Raw genomic sequence first — 25,233 nt, forward strand, 5'->3', positions numbered from 1 at the left:
TGGCCAAGTTCCCATCTCCCTTGTGCTTCCAAGGGAGTTAAATACTTCACTTAACCCACACTTAAATCTGAAGCCAAGACTATGTCAACAGATGGCTCACTTTTAAGGGAGGGCACATAACTGCAGCAAAGGCTCTAAAAAACCGTCGTAATGAAATGTACTTGGAAGAAGCACTAATTTAAAATACCTCTGCCAAACACCACCTTAGCCCCACCATCAGCTGTGGTTTTTGATTTGGAGCTATAAACGGGCATTCCCCCATGATTCCTATAGCAGAGCCAAGTGAATTCCTACTCATCAATCAATGCTAACAAACTGCAGTCCGGTCTCCTGACTTCATTCCATGGGGTTAATGCTGCAAATACCAATCTATAATTCATGCGTTTCCCTTCTGATGCTGGTCATTTCCAAACTCCTACATCGCGTAAAATTGTAATCGTTATTCTGGCTCCCTGGAAAGGCCTGGCCCTCACCCTGCTACACAAGCACTACAGCACGAGTTTAGCAGATATTACTAAATCATTATATAGCAATGCAGTCTTTTAAAGCTATTTTTATAATGACTTAGAGTTATGCAATAAATTAGGTAGCAAGTAAAATAATAAAGATGAGTTAACTATGTAATATTTCATTTTACACAAACGCACCCTCCTGTTAACTTCAGTAAAATATTCTATGAAAAATTACTCTCAAACAATGCAAGTCTTGGCATTTTATTTCAAAAGATTTACTTGAGGGCTGGTGGAATTTTAGTTTGCTTCTCCAGTGCCAGAAGTGAAGGAAAACTCCCTGTATCACTGTAAGTTTATGTTGTTCCACACCAAATTTAGATTTGTTTGGCTGAGTACTTTTCAAATCTAAAGTAAAGCAAAAAAAAATTATGCAAGTTGCAACCAGGCTGTTAACTGTCATGCTTAAAATACTGTCAAACTGAGTTCTCGCTGGTGACGTCTGTTATGAAACATAACACTGATGTAATCTAAGCCTGAGCTCAGATGTTTATCTTTTAATTTCGCTGTAAGTAGGTTAGGAAATTGCTCCTATACATCTTTTTCTTTGCAAAAAGAACAACGCTTTACAATAAACATTTGGGAATTTTTACTGTGAAACTGAAATTGCTTTCCAAACAAAGTGTGATTTATGGCAAAATAGCATAATAATAATAACAATAATAATAAAATAAAGGACTTAACACAGTGGGTGATATTCAGTGTCTCTAATTCTTGGAAAGGCAAGTCTGAAAGATTATGATCTGAGGCACTACCAATTCCCTCAATATTCAAATCCCTGAGCTTTTCAGTAAAGTGCACGATTGAATCTGCATTTCACAGAATTGGCCCCATTTATGTAATCTTTTCACAGAAACTTATTTGCAACATCATGATTTCAAAACACTTACTAGAATGCAGTGAAACCACTTTTTTTTTTTTTAGTATAATCAACAGATTCAATCTGTAACTTTGGATCAGTCAGTAATAGGTCCATTTTTCCAAGTCAGTATTATCAGCTACGTAGCAGTAAAGAAATAGCTCCAAATATAAATAGCTTTTACATTTAAATTTGCCTAAGCACCTTTTAAGAAAGCAATATGGGCATGACGGTTCCTGTTTTTCCACACTATACTCAGGTGCATGTGTTCACATCTATATTTATCACTCATTTCTGAAGAAGTCCCTCAGCTTCGAGGAAAGGCTGGTTGGCAGTTGAGGAGGGGTCAGTGACAGCAGCTATCGCGGACAGCAGAAGAGAGAAAAGCAAAGCCGGCCGAGGTTACCAACCTCGTGCTCTTTGCAGCAAATATCCACAAAAGCAGAACTCTGCATCCCGTCACCAAGTTGGAAATGAGAGATGAGATTAGTAGGGAGGTGTCAGAAGTCACCATGGGTGACTTATTCCAAAAAAAGGTTCATGGTCTTAGTCTAGTTCTACTCAACACCGTTCAACAAAAAATTGTTTTTGTTGACCACGCCACTGGTAATTATTTCATGACAGTATAACCACTACTGCACCTCTTTTATTTTCTCCACGAGGTGGAGGAGGCTTTGTGGAGCCAAAGGCTCACATTACATATCCACATTCTGCTCGGGATATTTCCATGAACCACTGCACCAGAGAGCCTCACTGCTTTATATGATATAAAACAGAAACTTTCTTACTGCCCCTCTTCACTCCTGGCATATCTTCTAAAACAGGGCAGTGTGAAAAAGTCTCCACTGTCCAACTGATGTTTCCCCTACAACCCTTGCACAGAGGGAATTACTATCCATTTAGCTACAGACATTACAATCCCTGCGCATGGGAATGATATGAGTCTAACAGAGCTTAGTTATGCTCCATTTAAATACTCTGCATGTTTAAGGAAGTGATACTAATATAATTCAGAAGTACCACGGAGGTTATGTGGCAACAACTCGTTATTTATAGAGACCTCCTTTCATGGATCAAATGACCCAAGGCACCAGTCAAGGTTATGTCCATACCTGACCTAGTTCAGCACACTGGGTAAAGTCTCTGCATGTACAAGGAAGAGCTCAGATTTGGAGGCCAGATTTTGGACTTACACAACCTACTTGTCAAAAACATTTTGCAAGACAACACAGCTCCTAATTTTTATTGAGTACTGGCATGACCTCTGCGTGTAGCCTAGAGCAGACGTTCAACTTTTCAAGATAGTTTCTGGCATTGAAATACAGCATGCTATTCTAAACGATTCTAGATGTGAAGAGCAGGAAGTAATATGATCATATGTTCAATACATTCATGTGTTCTTGTAATTGCTGACATATTTAAATGAATGAAATAAGGAACCAGAGCATACAGTGGGACTCAGTAACCAAACACTGAGAAGAGGTTTGAGGAAGGCTACTACTAGTAGTGTAACTGAAGCAGTGCTCTGAGGAAAAACTGGGCCTAATATTTGATCACACTATCTAATTACCTCAGGGAGGTAAATACTTGGTAAGATCAGTCAAACCAGCCAACCAATTCCCTCTTTCCCTCTCCCACCCCAATACTGGTAAATATATATATATTTATATATTTATATATATATATATAGTGCTGAATAAATTTAGAATGAAAATCAGCTAGTTTCCAAACAAAGATGGTTTTGGACAGCCTCCAAAATAAATGATGGTGAAATGCTAGCTGGATCTCACTGCAATTATGATATTCTTTTGAATAATAAATAGTGGCAGAAGACAAGATGCAGTGATCTTGGTTCATCTTTTTTTTTAAAAAAAGACAGAACATATAAACGATGTGCAACTTGTGAAGATAAGTTTACCGCATAGATTTGGAAAACAGATTTGAAGAAAATATGTATTTGCTGTGAGGAAAGAAGCAGCGATGGGAAATCGCTATTGATGTCTGGTAAGTGTATATTGATTTAAAAAAAAAAAGCAAACTTAAAAATTCAAATAACTAGACATAGTCAATATTGTCTCAAGAAATTTAATATCAATCTGTAGGAAGGAATTTTCTTCAAAATAAAATGTGAAATAATTTTACAGCATTTAAAAGAAACTTATTTTCTATTGGTGCATTATATCTATATAGATATAAATAATCTGATCTATTCATTTAAAGATCAGGCTGACATTTATTGTTCCAGTCACAGTTTAGCAATTAAAAGCATTTTAGAAGTTACTATGCTAGAGTCACTTTTTGTCCTGGTCTGAATGTTGAACCAGCTTGCCCTTTCCTCTTCTTGGGATTCTGAAAGTTATCATACCTGGAAAGAGAAAACGATATTAGCACATTATTAGGAATCACCTTTGTTTGCAAGTGCCCCTTCAGATGCACATGAACACAACACAGAACTGCACAATCTCCATGAACAAACAACTGTGAGTCTGCTCACACCAGATGATCACTGGAGCTAAAAACCTGTGAGACTTTTCATCCCCTAATTTAATCCAGAGTCTTTTCTGCTCTGTGTTTGGAGGTGAGGGAATAGCATAGATAAAACATGGCGACACAGGCTCCTGGGAAGCATGTCTAGTTCTCTTTCCTGTCCTTTCTTTCCCCTGCTGTAAGAATTTTCAAGCTGAGGAAGACCACTCTTTAAGAGTTTTTCTGTCCAAACAACAAGCAGGTGAGATCTCAGAACATGCTGATACCAACTTTTTTTTTTTTTTTTCCACTCCAGTTATCTAAGTGTAATCTAAAGAGACACATTCTCCTTTTCAGTAACAGTGTGCCCCTGCTTTTGCAGATTACTTCTGTATTTCTGGGGAACACATGCTGAGGGCTCAAAGACAAGGTGCCTTTTCTCAAACGCCGCACTACGACGGCCACTGCTGCGAGTCGAAGCTGCACTGCTTCGAAGCTGCACTGCTGCAGCTACAACCTCTGCGCCACGGCAGCAGGCAGGAGCTGGCATTAGGCCTTAGAGTCACCTAAAACAAGTTACAGTAATCTTGTGAAGCTACATCCATTTCATTAACACAATAACGAGAGGGCCGTGTAGCCAGCAAATCAGTCACTGGAGTTTTCATAATCTGAAGTCACAGATATGGGGAAGATCGAGTGCAAATTCCTGCAGTTTTGAGCCTTTCACAGGGAAGTGCAAGAACCTAGTGGGTGGCAGCAATGGTCTGCAAGTAGTATTTGTACATGGGAGACAAATACCACACAAGCACCAAACAGCAACATTGATCTACTAAAGAACAATGAAGCATTCGTATGGGAAACCAGAAGACTGAGCCAAACAGTTACTTTAAGCTACTGTGGGGAGTACTGACAGGAGCTACGTGATGTAAAGCAAGTCTGCTGCTACCCTGGATTTGTCTTCATCAACTTCTGTCTCATGAATGACAGTTATTTTCATCATTAAAGATCTACTGTGCCTTTGAGAAAAATATACATCTTCCCTTAGCAACCTTGGAAATCACCATCTAGATTATAGAGAGAGTATTAACACAAAATAGTATAAATTAAGGTATAGCTTAGCTTTATAAAGCAGCCAGGAAGATGAGGAATATTCTGTGATTGTTCCCTTATGCTCTCCTGCCTCTCTCTTGCCTAATTAGCCTGAATACTGTTTGGGATAGGAACAAACAAAAAAAGCTGTTCAGCTCCTCTGCCGTTCCCAGTCTAATGGGTAAGAAAGGTAAAATGATCAAGCCTTCACTGAATCCACATTGCTAAAAATTTTTATACTCACAGCTCAGTAAAATTCTTCCAGTCACTTTGGCTAATGGATGGTCTTATCCCCTCAAGAGCAGTCACCAGATGGGACTGGGTAATAATTAAAGTGTTCTTCGTTAGCACAGGCTGATTAAGGCTGCTGTCCTCCTTGAAAACAGAGCCATGAATAGGCAACAGCAACGAAGTTACCAAGGGAAAAAAAACAGTGACATGAAGATCAGTAACTTTCAAACTTTGCCATTATGTGTATAGTAAAATGTATTATAAACAAAATCACAGGTTCCCCATTGCCCCCGCTCCATATTAACAATACAGAAATAATCTTTTTTTTAAAAAAAAAATTACATGAATGTTAACATCTGGGTTATTTCCTCAAATTAAATATCAATTATCTTAGCTATTTTTGTCATATTTTATTCAGTGTTATTGCAGATATAAGATACCAAGAAATGTGGGGAAACAACAAAACATATTACTAAGTAATATAAAAAAAAAAGCCATACTCCATTCTTGTTTCTGTAATTGGCTTTGACAGCATTGATTTCTCTCCTCAGGTGCTCTGTTTGGTCCTGGGTAGTTTCCTGGGAGCCTTCTTGAGAAGCTGTTCTAAGCATTGAAGGTTGTGATGATCCTGTGTCTCTTTGACTCGTGCTGCTTAAATCTTGAATTATGGAGTTTGGTCCAGACAGACACAAAGAGCTCTGCATTGACAGCATGGAGAAATGCATTAACTCACTATGGATCGAAAGTAGCAGCCCCAAATTTGGCTCACTTTTTATACCAACTTACTTCAGGAAAAGCTTGTTCCCACCAGAGCATGTTCTCTTAAAATTGTCATATACCTGCGTTTTTGAGGCAAGTTAGGTTTTTGAGGAAAGTTTTAGGTTAATTTTATAAAGGTATTGGGGGAACAAGAAACTTTGAACGTAAAACAGTCCATCTTCAGAAAAAAAAAAAAAAAAAGGCAGCATATTCTTGCAATGGCCTGTCTCAAAAAGAATCAGGGTTTATTGAGTTTTATCTTTTATTTCCATATGAAAATCAATAGTTCTGAAATCTAGAAAAGTGTGTGCAGTGAGCTGTGGAATGACTCAATTTAAATATTTATCAATTGCAAACTCTCCATGCACTTGATAAAAGAGGCAACTTGAAAGTTCAACAACAGGTAACATCCCTGCTGCCTTGCTGGAGAACTTTGCTGAAGTGAAGTCTATTAAGGATACATTAATGAAACACTGTCGTGAGTAATGCAAGATAAAACCTCATGCAAGACGCAGCAGTCAGTGGGTGGCTGATGTTGAGATGCTGTTTTTGGCTCTAAGAATCCGTGTGAGCCAGTTTTGAGGGAGCATCCGGACACCCCTGATAACTGTTTGCAACGAACCGAAGTTCTGAACACATCTCTGGAACAACCAGCTCTGCAGCCCCTGTCCAGTGCCCAGCGCCCCGGGGCAGGCGGCTCCGCTCTGCTTGGAGCTGCCCCTGGCAGCCAAATTCCCCCCAAATCCTGATCCCTCCTGGCTGACACCCACCTCCACAACAGCCACGGAACCTGCTCGTCTCTGTGCAGTTCTGCAACAGAAACTGGGCTTCTTAGGAGCAACAGTGGGAGCGAAGGGTTTTTTGGGTGGTCACAGATTATTCCATTAACACGCAGTCTACAGGAAACTGAAAGATGTTTGTTGATTCTTGGCGTTATGTCTTACTTTTAGAGAACTGAGTAAAGGCTGTTCAGTGGCCTGAACAAAAGTTCAAGCTTTTTAAGTAAGAAAAAAAACCCAAACATTTTACGAATAGGCTTTGGAAGGGAACAAGCCATTAGGTGAGACAGTAAGATCTAGTAAGAATATTGTTTGCCTAATAATGAAGTATTAAGCAGTATTTTTGGATTTTAATGTTAAAATCCTGTACAGCTGTAGAGAACTCCAAATATTTTGCTAGAGAACATCCTGTCCTCTTCACCCCTGCCTTAGCCCACAGGTATAGAATGAAAACAGTCTGAAGCACAAAGCACACGTAGCTGTGTTTTTAAATCCAAACCACTTGCTCACTTCATTTTTTCTACTTCATAACTGATACTAAAGCATTTAGAAAACACAAAATATTTTCTTCCCTACCATGAAAGTTTGAAAATGAAAGCAAGCTACATGAAGAAGAGCTTAACTTACCAGTTCTGAAGGAGTTCCATTGCCTAGTTCTGATTCGTAAGAGCTTCCAAAATAAAGACGATACATGTTAGACCTTGAATCTTCATGAAGCAACTCGGACATGTCTAGAGAAACAAGAGAGTGCTCTAGCCCTGTTTCTGCATCTGTTGCTGAATCATCTGAGCCACTGCTGTGGTTTAGAAAAACCATGGAAGAGAGACTGACATCGCTGTCAGAACTGGAACCAAAATCCTGTGACAAAGCAAGAACAGAATAGAGTAACAAACTGCATTATGAAATATGTGAAATTATTTCCTATATTACCCAGATGAAAATCTTGCAGTTGATTCTAGCAATCCTTCCTTCTATGAGAAAACATTCCCAAGTATTTTGCTGAAAAAAGTCCACTATCTTTAAGCAGAAATTTCTGTTTTTATGGTAGAATAACAGCTAGAGGAGATAATCTTAAAGTTCTCTATTTGCTGTGAACTGTCTCACTTACAGCAGCAGGAACACTAAGAAATTCTAGTTACATTTTCCATTGTAGAACTGTATCACTCCTGCCTGGACCATTCCCTATCAACTGCTTTAGTATCTTGTGTAAAGTGGTCTAGGGAATTGTGGTGAGTTTGCTTTTACAGGCCTTAATTGCTGCACATCTTTAGTCATGGTCAACACCTTTAAGGTGCTGATACAGTGAAGGGAGTTGGCCAAGGAGAGAAAAAGGTGGGATGCTCCACTTCAGAAATGTGGAACTCGCTGGTGCCTGGGAGAACTGCCAGAGGAGACCTGGTAAGAGATTGGCCATCTGACATCAGTTCACAACTCCAAAAAACTCACTGATGTCCTTCTTCTCTACCCCTCAAAAACGTGTCAAAACTGAATTAGCTAAATGCTCCTAAAGCCTTTGAGGGGCATCCTTCACAAGGCATTTTCACACAAAAAGGAATGTAGGGATCTGTCTTGCCAGTCATTCCTTGCAACAAGTAGGTTTAGCTAAAATAAATCTATTTAGCATTACATTCTATTCATAAAATGACCAAAGCTGTACTTAAGAAGCATTTAAACTCATTTTTGACAGTATTCTCACATTAACCTCCAAATATATAGTAAGATTTTAATCCTGTGTATCAAAATATAGGAAAATGAAATCTTAATTTTGCTAAAAAGCTATGGATGAACTCAACCCTTTCAAGCATATCTATGTTAAAACCAAAACAGAGACATCATTGACACCAGTTTCACTCACCTGTGATAAACCTGAACCCATAGCAGCATGTACTGCCTCTAGCTGGGCATTGTACAGTAAGGCTTTTAGGTCAGCCCCTGTGAAATGTTCTGTTTTTGCTGCCAAATACTGAAAGTCCACATCATTTGCCAAAGACAGAGAGTGACTGAGAGCTTTTAAGATTTCATAACGTGAAGTCTGCAAGAGGGAGAAAAAAAAAGAGTCAGTATCAACCTGTTATTTTCCCCCTCCTGATTCCTAGATAGTGCTTTGACCCTCTGCAACCTCTTATCTGAGGGAATGTATTTAAATGATGCCCTCTTTATAGTAACTCCTCCGTGTACTATTAAGGAATCAATTTTCAAGATATAGACATACATTTTGTTACATTTCCATTACGTGTCTAAGACAAATGCTATTGAACACTATATGCAGAGAAATGTTTCTCCAGTTATACAAAGAATATGTGGAATTTTTATAAATGCCATAAAATCTGAACGTTGCTGCTCATATTTCCTTCAAAAAGATGTATACCTAGATTGGAAAACAATTCTGTTCACCTGAAGAATAATATTCTAAACTAGCGGCAAAAAAGAGAATAGTTATAATTCATATGTTTTCTTTGTGCACGGGATTGACTTCTTTATATATAACATTTCAGAATGAAATCACGTGGTTTAACATAAACTGCCAAATAATCTTAAAATGAACAGTGGTCATTTTGAATCAGAGACACACTGTACAGCCCTTAAAGGCCTGACCCAAACTCTGCCTAGGATCAGTGATCCCAAGGACTGTGGTAAACAGCCTTTTCCTTCCCCAGTTTTATGCCAACACATTGGCACATACCACTTAAATCAGTAAATTTATACTATGGAGCTATGTGATCAAATCCACCTGGTTGAGGTTTTGTAATTACACGAAACACAGAGAGAAGTAGAATAAATCTTGTGATGTTAATTACACTCCCCATCCTTCCACATTTAATGGAAAACACCTCATTTCCTTACCTGATCCGGGGGTGGACAGTACAGGCATTTATCCAGGCGACCTGGCCTTAACAAAGCAGGATCAATCAAATCGGGGCGACTGGTGGCAGCAAGCACATAAACTCCTTTGAAAAAACAGAAAAATATCATCAGCACCTGCCAACCTCCTGCCTATAAAGGGGGCAGCACAGATGGATTTCTACCTTGCAAGCCCTCTACGCCATCTAACTGGGTGAGCAGCTGGTTAACCACCCGGTCTGTGACTCCTGTGCTGTCGTGGCCTCGGCGAGGAGCAATCGAGTCAAACTCATCGAAGAAAACGATGCAGGGCCTGGCTGCCTGGGCTCTGGAGGAAAACACAGCACTGAAACTCTGCTTAGGCTTGGCTCACCAGTAGAACTGCTTAAAAACACTACAGACAATTGCTTTTGATTTGGAAATCATTGTAGATACTGGAAAAGAATGTCAGCTAGACGTGTTCTGAGACAGAGGACAGGAAACATGTTTCCTGTAGAAATCAGATAGTGTGAAGAGGTGGATTCCTATTGAACACTGTTCATTTTTATAACAGCTGTATTAACAAAGCTGGAAACTTTAAAATCAAATCACTGCAGGTGAGTTACTAGCTGAAGTGCATCTGACCATGACAGTCTACACTGTAAACTACATGACGAGCAAAGGATGTGTAGGGTATATTTATACTAGCAAGCAGAGCCCCAGCAGGACAGATTTGTAAAGTACAGCTGGTACTGAGGACCCTAACACTAATGCTCATTAATGGATAGAGCGCATTAGGAGGGATCCTGGATTCATCTGAAAGGAATAAGGAAGGGAAGGGCAAGGGAAGGGAAAAAAGATCTAGTGTCTGTGATCTAAGTCCATGTATTTCTTAGCACAACATGTAGCTTCAACCAATAACATCTATTGATAAGATTACCAATCTTTACAGCGCTAACCTGTTAAAGACATCTCGGACTGCTTGCTCACTTGCTCCAATGTATTTGCTGAGCAACTCTGGTCCCTAAAAACGAAAAAAAAGGAAACATTCATCATATACTTCTTAGTTTCAACATGTAATTCATTATCAGCAAAGGCTTTACATGCTAGAGTAAATTTTGTTGTAACCAAAGGAGCGGAATATGAGCACAGGAGAGCAGAGGCTGCCAGATGAGCAAAAGAACTTTTGAATCATCTCAACTAGTTCTTAGGTAATCAATTCCTCCCTCCCCCCTTTTTTTGCCTCTCTTAACTATAACAAAAGACGTGTTACAGTGTCACAAGGCAGTGATCCACACTGTTTTGAAAACACATTTAAAACACATCACCCAACTACATTGCCCTGTGAAACCAGAGAGAATCTTTTTGCAAGATTTGCTCTTGGAATATATCTAACATATCTAACAAGACTGTATAATTCTACCTAGTAAATATACAAAGGAAGTCCTTGTGATAATACTGTTAAGTTCCAGAAGACTATTACTTGGATATCCAACACACTGCACTTTAAATGCAGTTTGCTGTTTTGCACTCACAACCACACGCCCACATCTACTATGCATCTACTACTCTATTTAGTTACTAAAATAAATCAAATTTGCCACTCAGTCGCTTGTTACCTTAATGCTGATGAAATTCATTCCACTCTCTCGAGCAACTGCTCCTGCTACCAGCGTTTTGCCTGTTCCAGGTGCTCCATACAGCAAGATTCCTGATCTCTGTCGTATGGGCAGGTTTGCAAATAATTCTGGATACTGGAAAAGAATGTTAACAAGATGCTCTAAAATACATGATTATCCTGCAGTGTACTGTAATGTCACTGACTAGAGCTAATTTCTGCCTCAAAAGAATGTCCTTAATTTCTTTTATTTGTGTTATCACAAGAGCTTTTCCAGACTCTTGTTACTTTCCTTGGGTGGCTTTCTAGGCTTCACTGGCACTTAAAATATAAAAACTGGCATTTTCTGCCAAGAGGAAACAAAACAGAATAGAGATGTACCAGAGCTCTGAAACGTTCAGACTGGTGCTTCTTACCTCCTGCTTAGATAACCAGCTGCTATGATCAAAGTATATAACTCTGGAATAAAATTCCTGTTGATTATGAAGAAAACTGCTCACTCATTTCTCCGAAAACTGAAATGGATGACTCAGTGCTGAGCTCTCTACAAGGCAGACAGGCCAAAGTGGTATAAGGCAGAACTAATGAATTGGTATTCAGTCCAAAATGGGCACTCCTCCCCCAAAAGTCCTGAGGACAGTTTGAAATGTTATCTTTAGAGAGCCTAAACAAGCTCTGCAGAGCAAAGGATGGTGTTAAGAATATGCCAGGCAGAAAATGCAACACTGCAATATTCTTGTTCACCTGGAGAAAGACACAAGCCATTGTTTCTAGAATCTGGGAGAAGGAAGAGGAAGAAGAAAGTTTTCCAGCTCTAGACTGTTGAAGATCGGGAAGCTACAAAAGTAGCTGATAATTAAACCAGTCCTTTTTGCTGTAAAACACTATGCTGCACCATGAAAATCCACTCTCCCATAAAGGCAATATATATAGAAATTAACTGGCTTAAAAGAAGCAGGTACCTTGGCAGGTAACATGATAGTATCCATGAGTATTTGCTGTACATCTTTTAAGCCACCAATTTTGTCCCAGCCTATGTCTTTAGGTTTATGAAGGTTGACATTTCTCAGAGCTGATGGAGTAAAATCTTTTAAAGCCTTCTGAAAATCCACAGTTGTCAGAATCAATTCTGCTTTAAGAATGATAAAACAAAAAATCAATGTACATGAATGTACATGAAAAAACAATGTACATGAAAAAACCCACATAATTAACAGTAACATTTAAATACATTTTAAGTGAGAAACACAAAAACTCTTTTTTATTTATTTGCTATTCCACAGGTTATCAACAGAAGTAAAACTATGAAATAGACTTTTTTTTTGTGAACATACCTCCATTTTCATATACAGTCTGGTTAGAAATACAAGCATGAATGGCACGATCAACCAGCATAGTAAAATCTCTAGCAACAAAACCTTCCGTTTCCTTTGCAATATATTGGATGTCAAGATCAGAGAACTTCTTTACATCACAATTCAGTTTATTTTTTAATATGGAACACAGCATTTCAGATCTTTGATTCTGAAAAAAATAGTTACATAACAAAGGTATATCAACTTTTCTAGCCATCAGGACTTCATATGTTCAGAAAATATACACATACAAGGAACTAAAATTTCTTTCAACATTTTACATGCCAGCAAACTCTCAAATAACAAAATTTAAGCAAGAATAAGCATAAAGGAAGCTCGGTTTTTCAATAAATTCAAGTTTCATATCTTGAAATATTTACCTCACCAAGGTTACATTAAATCCAACAATAATAAAATATCCCTTTCCCCTGCTAGAAGCTACTGTTTTCTATCTGTTGTTTTTTGATTCACAAAAATGAGTCTTTCACTTCTGCCAATAAATCTAGTGAATTCAGGATTCATTGTATTGCATACAAAATATACCAATTTGATATCCACCGAGATCCTGACTTTTACACTGCAACAGAAAACCTTGTCATAAATTAACACTTAGTTCCAATAACATTTCAAAAAATACACATCACGGGGAAGTGCTTATTCCTCTGAGGGCTGAAAGATGCACCTAAAATTTAATTTATTTACCTAGCTGTAGTGATCTACACATCTTTTCAAAGTCGCTTGTCTAGAATCCTCTGGTAAGTAGCAAGAAGACAAGTACTTCCAGGTAGCAATTAATCTCAGCTAAACTGTTTCACGCTGGACTGAAATGTCCTCTGGATACATTCTTCTTTCTCTAGTAATTCTTCTTTCTCCAGTAATTTAGACTGGATGTCTTACTTTTAGATGGCTAATTAAAGATTAGGAGCTTTCACTGGATTACTTTTGCATATGTAATTACTAAAATAAAATAAAAAAAAAACCTCTGTGATATCTAAGCATTAGGAAAGAACTTTAAGACTTCCAGATTTCTTCTAAAGTTCAGTTGTAAACTACTATTTTTGTAGCTGCTCCAGTCCTGTACTTGAGGCTGCAAAAAAGGCAAACAATATCTTAACTAAATTACTAAATGACTGAATTTACCTGATTTGGAGATTGGATACATTGGAAGCACTGAAATATGTGAGTTCCTTGAGCTGAAACCAGTGAAGGATGTAGGGAATGTTCAGACTGGCTTGTGGCAATTAATGCAATCATGCTCCCCATGGACATAACTTCTTTTACCAGATCTTTTAAAACTAGACAGATAAGACATTGTTCCATGAAATGCAAAATAACAAAAAGACTCTGTGTTTGATACTCGGCATTTCTACAGCACTGGGGAGCAGTATTAGAGCATACAAAATAAAATCTTATTATATATTTATTTCCATGCTTTAAAGGCTGTTTAAAAAATAGTTACTTTTTCTAAGTATGTATTAAATATGACATTATTAAAATGCCAACAGAAATGTTCTTTAAAGACTAAGTTTATAACATCACTAATAATGTCTTTCACCAGATATTAAACGTCATTTTTCTCAGCTATTAACTCTACTCTGGAAATATCCTTCTCTTCTCCTTGAAGAAAGAAAAGTAAATTTAGAAGAATACTAAATAAATCTTAAGCCTAGAAAGTATGTGATTGAGGAAAAAATAACATAGAGAAGTCAAACAAATTTATGGGTGTAAGGTAGACGATGAAGGAATTATTTTTCTAACTCTTCTGTATGCATTATAATGTAAATAATGGCTCCTGTATATGGTAATTCTATAGGGGCATAACTGAATGCAAAATTAAACACAACTTAAAAAATAAAGGTATAAATCTTGATCATTTATACTTAAATTCTTTTTCCTACAGAACATTTTGTTTTTCAACTTATCTCTGGCTAGATTTTAAAGAATAAAAAGCCAAATACATTCTTTAAGTCTATGTTATACTTATTTTTAAAAATCTATGGATTGCAACACTGTAAAATAAAAGAGAAGCTTTTATCTTGTAGGATGATAACGTAGCATGACAAAGAAGTCACACAGTCAGCTAGAAATTGGTTCTAAATATAACAAATGGCATTTTTATATTTCTGTATCATTATAAGCAAGAATTATAAGTATGAATTATAAAAAGTGTTATTCTAACGATCAGTTTGTCAATTATCATATTGATCGCCTCAATAATTACCTGATAAAGATGTATCCACGATTTTAAAGTAATTGCTACTTATTTGAGACACGAATGACGAAAAGGAACCGACAAGTTTCTATCTCTGGTGCTGGCAGTGCCGAGCAGCAACGTGCCCAGGCCCAGAGGTATAAACATCATTCCCAATAACCACCCCTAGCTCCGGCGGTGGAGCCAAGGATTCAGACGGGGTGCACATCTGGTTTACAAAAGATGCACGTAGCATGATTTGTGAACCTGCCAGGGAGTCCTAGGGGGCTGAGAGGCAATACTGCTACGAACAGAATTGGCCGCGTAGGGCGGTACAATTTAGGTGCAAGAAGCTCTCAGCTGCCCGTTTTTATCCGGGCACTGGCAGCACTGTATTACCATAAGCGAGTCGATTGCTTTGAATCGCTTCAGGGCTGGTCTCATGCTCTGGTGTAGAAGATATTCCAACAACGTGATCAAGGTCATCCATTAAAAGAACGGATGGTTGTCTCCATGCTGCCTCTAAAAAAGCTTCTTCCATATTTTTCCATATGTTTCCTAACCTTTTTCCTAAAACAAAAGCACAATCTTAGTGACAAAACATATCAAGAAAAAAAAAAACAAATTAGAAACTCTGACTTTGATTTACGACTTACTCAGATAGTACTCCCATGTTTGGTTTAATCTGGCTTACTCCTATAACTGTGGGTATCTAGCTGTTTACAATCTACAAAGAAAGGCATCCACATCCTCCAGCAATTCTTCTTCAACTCAGAAGGTCCCACCTGTCCTACAACGGGATTAGTCACCTTTCACTAACCACTGGAAGAACATAGAGGTCTTAATTCTAGACAGTAAAAAGCAGCATGGCACTCGAAATCAGCTAGAGTTCTTCAGTTAAAGGGAGGCTTCAGTGTTAGAGAGAAGGATCTAGCTCTTTCCTAGTCTCTCTTTCTCCTCTGGAGCAGAAATCTTTAGCAGGGACTATAAAAGAGTAAAGGAGTAGAATCATGCAATATTAGGTGTCTGTTTCAAATTAAATAAATACACGTCAAATGAAGAGCTGAGCAATCTCTGGATCTGCAACAACAAAGTTGTTGAGAAAAGTCCTGCAAATGAAAAAGTAAAGAAATCCTCCTCTGTCATGGTGCAACATACTTATTTTGAACTCACAAAATCTACATGTTCATTTTACTATCATATGTTCATCATCACCATCATCGATTCAGCTAATAGTCACCATTATATTGCTGCCATACATTAGGTCAGTGAATACATCATTTTAAATGAAATTTCAGCTTGCTGCTCAATTCTTCTCTATGCCATCCTTTCACTGAATAACACAGGTATTCTTCAAAATTTAAGATTTGTTAACTTATTTTTTTCAGCTAGTACAGCTGAAAAAAACCATGAAGTTCAACTGCTTTCTCTTTCGTAACACATTGGAATAAACATGGCAAAGACAATAATTTGATAATTTGCTGTTGGTGGTGTGAAGGATAAATTCCAGTGAAGCACAAAATAATGAAAATATACCTACTGTAAATGTACTTATGTTTTTTGACTTAAAGATGCTCATTACAGAGGAAATAATAAACTTGGAAAAAATATTCCGACAGATTAAATATGACAATATTATAATTATGCTTCATCACAGAGCAGATGTTTGAGAATGAAAGGATATTATCATACCTCTTAAAGCTTTACAGTCAATTACCTCGACATGAGCATCCAATCTATCAAATGCTTCTTTGCAGATGGCCTTTGCTAATGTTGACTTTCCACTTCCCTACAAAATGAAAAATCAGAGGCTAACAAAAAGTAACAGGACTACTTCCTTCTGTTTCTGCACACTTCTTGTCATAGCACACACAAGCTGAGATGCTGGCAAAGTTATACACACACTGTTTTTTTTTTCCTCATCAACATTATATACACATATGTGAAATACACACATGAAATATGAACCCACTTTAACTCACAGTAAAGTGTGTCATATATTATTGCATGATTATTACGCATCATATTATATATTATTTATGCATTATATACGTATCATAATGCATACGTAATAATAATATATATGATCCTTTTTCGTAACTGCAGGAACAAAATTCTGGCAGGGTTTGCAATGGAAGCAGTAAAGCCTGTACCTTTCCTCCTGTGAGCAGCACTCCTCCGTTTCGCAGCCCCACGGCGAGAGCCGCCAGCTTTTGGGACAAAGGACGACCCAAAAGGCTGTGACTTATGTGCTCGAAGGAAGAGGTTCCTAATCTGCCCACTCCCCTGCAGAGCAAATAAAGCATCAAATGGTCTGTGGCAGCATCAGGACACGTAACCTCGAGAGTATCCACGTGCAGTATAGTGAGATTTCAGTGCTGACACGAAGTATTTTGTTTTAAAGAAAAGGTATAGACAGCTCAGTCTGAAGAGACAACACCTTTACTGTGCAATATTGACACATACGGGGCACAGACAGACACTGCAGAACATCCCCATCAGTGATGGGCTAAGTCATTTCTCACCACCCCAATATGAGGTGATTTCAGAAGAGGGAGCTAACTTCAGCCTTTCAGTGCTTTAAGACGTTTGAATGTTTAAGTAACAAGTTACTAAGGAATGTAACAAATGGGTAAACATGGAACAAACCTAGGTCAGAAAATTTCTCAACCCTTCATGGATGAAATATCCTGAGTTGATTTTCCCCATCCCTACAACACACTAGTGCGACACTCCAAATCTCATGTCCCCTCTCCCCCTGTCTCAAGCTAGCTACATAGCACCACTATTTTTCCTTATACTAATGATAACCACTCTCCGTATCAGTGAGTTACTGTCCAGGAAAGAGCCATCATGGCTATTCTCAAAAGATACCTCTGCCACTGGCTGCCCAGCAGGATAATCCAAAAGTAGCCGTAGAGCTTACACTATTACATCGTTTTCACCAGTGGTGATACTATTCTGAATTCCTCTCCTCTACCTGTCAGCTTTGATAAAGCCATAAGGACTTAATTGCTTTCAGACACCTACTATAGGCCAGTTTTAACCAAATTTCAGTTATTGTGGGAAGGGGATTGACATACTGCTGCATTTCATAAGTTTTGTTTCGTTTGGAAATCCAGCTAAAATCCTCTGCAACATTCTCAGTGTTCCTTAACGCCACAGAGCATTGTTTGTTGTTTCACAAGAGCACACCATGAGCCAGCGAACTCTGTCTCCGAAACCTAAGCAGTTCTGAGACGTCACACCCTACTGTCAAACACTGAATGTTCCAGTGCGACAGCAACCACCATGTGAAGTTCTCCATTCACTTCAGTGAGGCTCTTTAGAGGACAAAATTCAGTACTTATATATTCAATTTAAGGACAAACTGAGTGACAGATGCTAAGATGCCTAAAGATGCACAGTTTAAGTTCTGGCTTAAGTTTTCAAAAAATGTGCACTTTCGCCAAATTCTTTTTCATTGCTATTCCCTCCAGTATTTTCTACTATGAAAGTGTCTCACCCAAGATGGTTCAGTTTGTGATAAGGAAGGTTCCTGTCTATATCACGCACAGGTAGCTGGCTATCACCATCAGCTTTTCCGGTCACAGGATGTAAAAGAACCTACAAAGGAAAAAAATCACTCTGCATTAACAGTATCTTGAAAAGAAAAAAAAGGGACATAGAAGTACCTAGCATTTTTTTGGAATCTGTATGGAAAAAAAATGGTGCATGTGTGCATTTGCAAATGAATTTTTTAGTTTAGTTCACCAGGGAGCTAGCATGAAAAGTTGGGCAGGCAAATTGGACTAACAGAGGGGCTTGCAGATAGGAACAGGCTGGTAGGAGATACTTAAAGTTGGCACTGCTATTAAAAATACATATTGCCCTTTCATCTTACTGCCAGTCATAGCATGTTTTATCCTTTGTATGAGTTTTCTTGCACTTCTGTAACAGGAATCTTAAATTTTGCAGAGGAATTCTGCATACTCAAATAAGACTCATTCTCTACTAAAATTTGACTGCACCAATTTAAAAGGGGAAAAATGTTATCTCTCTACAGTAAGCACAACCCTGGAGTCATGGGCATGTGTTCAATTAGAATTATTAATGGAAACAGTAAGTCTAGTATTAAATAGAAGCACCTACTCTTCTGAGAGAGAAAGGAAAAAATTAAGACACAGAGGACAAAGAAACTATATATATATTAAAAAAAAACATTAGGAGCTTGGTAAGCTCAGATGGAGACTTTGATTCATCTCTGACAGGACAAGCCACTGTTCTTGCCAAATGCATTGTGATTTTACAGTGATTAATGTATCAAGTTAAAAATAAATCAAGGATAGGATAACCAAACTTGTATGTAAGTGACTATTTCATTCAGTTTCATCCTTTCAGTTTATTTCATTGAGAGTTTGATAGGGACTATGAAACTCAGTGATTGGCCTGGCATGCATGGACTCCTCACAAGGCCTCATGTAACAAAGTAACACAGAAAATACAGATCGAATTTAGTGAACTGACCAATGAGCATTATATATAATTCATATATAAAAATTAATATTTTTAATCAAATGTAACAATTTAAGTTACTTGATACCTGATATTATGTGATATTTACTTGTATATTTGTCTTTTGCAGCAAAATGGGACTCAGTATAAAAATATTCTCAGACTTATTTTCTTCAGTGTGAGTAGAATGTACTATACCAAGGACAAACTCCTCCATGCCTGCAGAAACATAAACAAACAACTGTTAAAACACCAAATAATAAATAAAGGAATTTAAAGGTATATTGCCTAAGAAATTTCTTAATAGTCAGATAAAAAAGCTATAGTAAGAGCAGAAATAGTGTGATCCTTACTTTCTTTAACAGAAAGCTGTACACAGTCTGTGCTGGTCGTTATCCAGGGAAGATCATCAGTAGTAGAATTCCGCAGCCAAGAACTGAAGGCAGATTTAACATCATCTTCATGTATATCTTGATGCTAAATAAGAGGAAAAAAAAAAAGAATAATATCAAGGATAAAGAACTGATTATACATATACTCTGCAATGGTGCGACTAAGTATGAGACTTTATTTGATAAAAATTCCCAATCACAGGATTGGATGTTTGTCACTTGCAGGAGACTGAAGCTATTTGTATAACTCTAGAAAACTATTTTTTTTTATCATGAGGAAAAAAACGTCAGCACTGAAAGGATTTTTTAAAGAAATTTCACTGAGCACTATCATATTTGAAGAGCATAAACCTGTCTTCTTCTGGAAGACTTGAAATTATTTCTCAAATTTAGGATTTTCCTTTTCATTTTAAAGATTTAAACTTATACCCTTAAAATTTGCTAGGTTGGAATCCCTGTATTTTAGATAAGGATCTGGTGCAAAAACACTGCTAGCACCCCTTATTGAGCACAACTATTTACATGTGAGACCTTATTGGAGACCTAATCAAACAACAAATGCACCTTCTGCCTTATCAATGACAACATGTTAAAAAGGATACCATCAGCAAGGACAAAAAGAAGGGAAGAGGGAAAAAGAAATTTTCACATTTTCAGAATACATGGAAACCCTGTGATTTTATCAGTTCTACACAGCATTCCTTGAATAGTGTGAGGAAAGTAGAAGTTTTATCTCCTACACTGTGACACCTTTGTCACTTCTACTACACAGAAAAATCATTAGAAGATAAAATGCAGAACAGATCAGTGGTTGATGTGTACACTATCACTGATTGAAATACAAAATACTATTACTAGACAAACTTCAAATACATCACAGCATTTTCTTAATTTAAATACACTGCACAGTAAAAAGAGAAAGTAAATTATTATTCAGAAGAGAAATGCCTTTGGAATGATATACTCCTCAAATATTAGCCATACATTGTAAACAACTTCCAAACTAACAAGTAAAAACCAAAGAAACATTGAAAAATAACTCGTGATCAGAACAACATGATCATTTTTCAATATATGAACAAGTGTGTGACCAAGAACATCAACTCACTAAGTTCTGTCTGGGTTGTAGTGTAAGAGATGTGGGAATCTTAGGAATACAGTCTAGTGACTTAATTCGGACTGCTGAATGCATTTCTATGCGCAGTTTCTTTCTCAGACCGTCTGGAATCTGAAATAATTAAACATGAAGAGAGAAGAAATATCAGAAAAATAAAACAGCTGCATTGAATAACATTGCAAACAATTTCAGTTTCTTTGTCACTAAAAGAATCTCTGCATTTGATCACAGCTCCTATTTCTTTGTTCTAATCTGCAATAGAATTTAAGGAAGGGAAGAGGAAACCATAAAATTGATGGCGTTATTCAAATCTTCTCCTTGTGCACACTTCTTATTGTAACACTAGCATGTGTAATCCTATTATTTTAGAATTTGAGGACAGCTAGAGTCCAAAACATACTTAAAGTGGTATCTTATGCAAAATGCACCTTACTATACGAAGACATATGAACATATATAGGTATTTCCACATCCTCATAAATGCAGTGACTGCCAAAAGGTTTTGAAGAAAGCACAGGTATCCTCCAGAAACACTGAAGAATTTTCCCCTGGAATGCCACAGGTGCAGAAACCCAGGGTACATGGCACATTGAAGAGGATGAAGGCAAATAAGAGGAAGCCCGGAATGAGAAAACTTAGCACAGTGTAACTCTGCTAAATATCCCTAGATTCTGTCATTATCTACTTGAAAACACAAAGCCTGTACCCCAAAATTACATGTTAGCTAGCCAATTCCACTACTATCCATCGAGAAAATATCTGAAGAAAAGCCCTAAGAATAGTATGTTTAAACTGACCCAAACTCTTCCAACGTGTAGGGTTTCCCCACTGCTGCCATACTCAATGACACTCTTGAGATCTTCAAATCCATTCCAAACGATCCGAACAACCGCCTCCTCTGTGGCTGGCTGGCTGCTGCCAGGATGATTTTTGAGTTGCGTGCTCGCTGTAGACTTTTGCTTTTCAAGCAGCAGGTTTTGCTTGGCTTCCTGATGCCTCTGTCTCGGGGACAGCAGCTCGCTAATTTTCCCGTAAGAGACCACGGCAGTTGGCTCCAGATCAACAAAATCCAAACTCCAAGGGAAAACATGAACCGCGCTGTGTTTCAGGAACGCGCGCGCGGGCGGCGCGCTCTGCGCGCTGGGCGGCGGGGAACCACATACTCTAAAAATGGAATCCATGTGAATTAAGCTGAGCAGCTCGTCTTTGAAGGCTTTCACTTGATCTGTGTCGCACAAAGTCTTTTGCTTCTGCTCAGATGAGCGAGAGAATACGCTCCCAATGAAACTCCAAATATTTGGCAGAACATCTGAGCTGAGGGTCACGTTTGCATCAGCCTCACGTTGCTCAGGGACTCCTGGTTTTACATGAGGTTGCTCGGCCAAGGGCTCCTTTACTGCTGCTTCTTGGCCCCAGTTATTTTTCACAACTCTTTTGAGCAAAGCGTCCCTTTCTGCAGAAGGCATACTGGTGAGATTTGCCTCAAGCTGGCGGGTTTTAGGGCATATCAGAAGTTCCGTGCGAGGTTCTAACCTTCCGTAAGGGGCAGCTGGGATAAGAGCACCTGAATGTAAGCAAAACACACAGCTGAAGTCACCCACTCTTGCAAAACAGCTCTCTGAAGATACCACAAAATCTTTGACTGTTGCTTACTAATTTTGATGTAAACGTGAGTATGCTGTTCAACCCACACAGGAAAGACGGCTTTGGGGAAGACAATTCGGATCTGGTCAAGAAGGCTTTTTTCAAGTGAGGAAGCATGCAGTTCCTAGGTAAAATTAGTATCATTAGAAATTAGAACCTTCATATATTTAAGATGTCTATGAAACTCTATAACTGTTTCTAATAAACCATGTGAAATAGAAGCTACTGTGAAAAACCCCAAACATTTATCAGGGGAAGTAAAGAAGAGGGCATTATGCTAGAAACTACACATGCCTGTAATCTTTTGTTTGTAAGGGAAGAGACGTGAAAAACAGAAAGAATTTTATTACCAGTATTTCCCAATCATCTGCTGAGAGTGGCTCCACTTCTACTTGCTGACAGGAAGAGACATGTGAACAGGGCTCAATGAACACCTGAGAAAAAGCAGAAGCATTTTGATCTATTTAAATCTCTATTTTAAAATAAATAAATAAAATCCATCTTTAACTCGGACAGACAAGCCAGATCTCTGTTAAATACTTCCATTTCTTCAAAAATACACTCTCTTAATGACAATAGATAAGCTTGTTAGTAGGAGACCAAATTTCAGCGTTATCAGAAATACAGTGTCCGGGGTATATGGGCATTTCAACACCCCATAAACACAAGTGAATGTCAAGCACATCAGGCAGTCTAGCAGCTGCCTCATTTGCAAAACAATCAGTTTTAAAACATTCTCATCACAAAAGCTCCTTTGAACTTTATTTTTAATTTTTAAAAAGGTACCACGGTAGAAAAATTCATCCAACTGTGCACACACGAGGCAGAAATAGCTGCAGACGAGGGAAAACCAAAACCAAACCAAGCTCTTATCAGCAAGTTCACAGATAGCAACCCCAATTTCACAAAGAGCTGGCAGCTTTACAGTCCTGCGCATTAGGAAGAATGATAGAAGATGCTGTGACTAGGGGAAAATAAGCTTTTTTAGAGTACCTTAAACACATATTCTAAAAGCTAATTTTATCCCTTTGACAGAAGACAACAATTTTCAAACAATATCTTGCCATACATTTTAAAATGTCCAACTGCTTTACGCTAAAAGAATCATTTAAACAAGAACTTGCACACACTGTCCAAGAGTAAGAAAACAGCAGCCCAAATCAAAGAAATATTCAGAGAAAGAGGACACATAGAATCATAGAATCATAGAATGCTCAAGGTTGGAAGGGACCTCTAGAGGTCATCCAGTCCAACTCCCCTGCACATGCAGGGTCACCTGATGACGGAAACTTCAGTCAGAGTATTTTTATGAAAGAATTCCCAACTCATTTAATTACTTCAAATTTTGTTTTCCTAAAAATGTCATTGCAAAGATTGGCTCCAACCCTGCAAAAACCTAACACAAATCTACTCCCACATAAAGTAATTGTAATGATTTTATGAACAAATCTTTTCACGGCTGAAAACTGTTTCGTGAAGCTGAACGTTTCATATCTGACAGACATTAATGAAGCAACTTGAGTTGCGCAAACGCATGAAACAAGATGCCATGTCACAGCTGACCTGTAAATCATTAACATTTCAAGGATCTTGCGTTACACTCTCCATGCTTTAAAAGAGAAAAAAGAAAAGGAGAGAGAGAGTTTGCATTTCAAACCTGTTCTCCATCTGTAATGCCAAGTTTCTCGGCCAACTGTCTGTTAATCTCTGCAATATTTTCATCCTGGTGTCCTCGATGCCTCATTTCCATCCATCCCAAAAATACAGGCTGGTGACTGCCGGAAACCTTCACAGCTTGGCCCTATTAGTTTCAGGGAAATAAAATAAACTAGTATCACACATAACACAAACAAAATGATGATTATTCAAACTAAAGCACGTATTTTGAATTCCATTCAGTTCTCTAATCAAATATTTTCTGGATTTTACCTGCCCAATTTTAATGAATATTCCAAAACCATAATATACAATGTTTCTATTAATGGAAATGTTTTGGTTCTGGTGGAGTGGTCCACAAATTTCTTCACCATCAAGACTTTTCTCTGAAGTCTTCACGCTGTTCCCTATGTGCACCTCTCAACACAGGATCTCTTGTTGCTTTCAATGATTAAACAGCTTTCAATGTTTATACTCATTTTTAGCATTCTCTATCTAGTATATTCTGCATAATAATCTACCAACCAAATATCCCACAGAAATACGTAATTATACATTTCTATTTCCCATTTGTGTGTGTGTGGAGAGCCATATGCATACAACTAAGATCACGCGCACTTTAATACATTCAATGGGGGCTTTAAAGAGGGCTTTCATGAGCTGGGCAACATTAAAAAAAAAAAAAAAAAGTTATACTGACTTTGGCCAGACTGCTGTACAAATAAGCAAGCGCATTTACACTCAGTAAGTGTAACACTCATAAGTGTACCACGCTCTCCTGCCATCCCCACGGGCCGCCGACGTCCCTCGGCCTTGCTGGAGTGCTATGAACCCCTGCGGAGGGCGTGGGGGGTCGTTCCGTGTCACCATGGGGACAGCGCGGGGAGATGACGTCAGCGCTGATGATGCAGCGCCGCGCATCACCATAGTAACGGGGGCCGGGGCGCCGCGGTCGCACAAGGCCCCGGGCCGCGGCGCGGTACCTGCTGCAGGCCGAGGCGGGAGGCCAGCCGGGCCGGCAGGCGCAGGAAGCAGTCGCGGCTCCCGCCGAGGACCACGGTCGCGGCGGCGGCCGTGGCGCCGCCGGGGCTGCCGCGGCCCCACATGGCGGCGCGTCGCGTCGCGTCCCGCCGCGGCGCCCCCGGCAGTGGCGTGACCGCCAGCAGCCAACGCGCGCGGCGGGCTCCCCGCCCCGCCTCCCCATTGGCCGCTCCATCGAGCGCCTCGGCTCGTTCTGCCTGGCGCGGGGCGCGG

The 25,233-nt window shown here is 38.7% G+C and overlaps 1 protein-coding gene across 2 annotated transcripts; it reads right to left on the reverse strand.

Annotated features, from left to right (window-relative positions):
* Positions 1–3,439: 3,439 nt before the first annotated feature.
* On the reverse strand, positions 3,440–25,086 carry PEX1 (peroxisomal biogenesis factor 1). Of its 2 annotated transcripts, none has more exons than XM_088533559.1 (24): positions 24,963–25,086; positions 23,981–24,124; positions 22,674–22,757; positions 22,333–22,447; positions 21,477–22,243; positions 20,671–20,790; positions 19,524–19,647; positions 19,280–19,389; positions 18,182–18,282; positions 16,830–16,962; positions 16,369–16,465; positions 15,076–15,246; positions 13,626–13,780; positions 12,465–12,654; positions 12,093–12,259; positions 11,132–11,266; positions 10,472–10,536; positions 9,719–9,861; positions 9,537–9,640; positions 8,548–8,724; positions 7,320–7,550; positions 5,655–5,852; positions 5,168–5,298; positions 3,440–3,733 (listed from the first exon to the last, which is right to left on the reverse strand). In XM_088533559.1, exons 1-24 carry the CDS (start codon positions 25,083–25,085, stop codon positions 3,649–3,651), a joined length of 3,870 nt encoding a protein of 1,289 aa, XP_088389685.1. In that variant the 5' UTR covers position 25,086; the 3' UTR covers positions 3,440–3,648. The 2 variants fall into 2 exon arrangements, with proteins under 2 accessions (XP_088389685.1, XP_088389684.1); XM_088533558.1 differs by having other exon boundaries at positions 12,093–12,262.
* Positions 25,087–25,233: the final 147 nt, after the last annotated feature.

Source organism: Tinamus guttatus, unplaced genomic scaffold (genome assembly GCF_059628265.1).
Source record: "Tinamus guttatus ecotype Peru unplaced genomic scaffold, ASM5962826v1 Tinamus_guttatus_pri_ptg000509l, whole genome shotgun sequence".
In the NCBI taxonomy this organism is placed as follows: Eukaryota; Metazoa; Chordata; class Aves; order Tinamiformes; family Tinamidae; genus Tinamus; species Tinamus guttatus.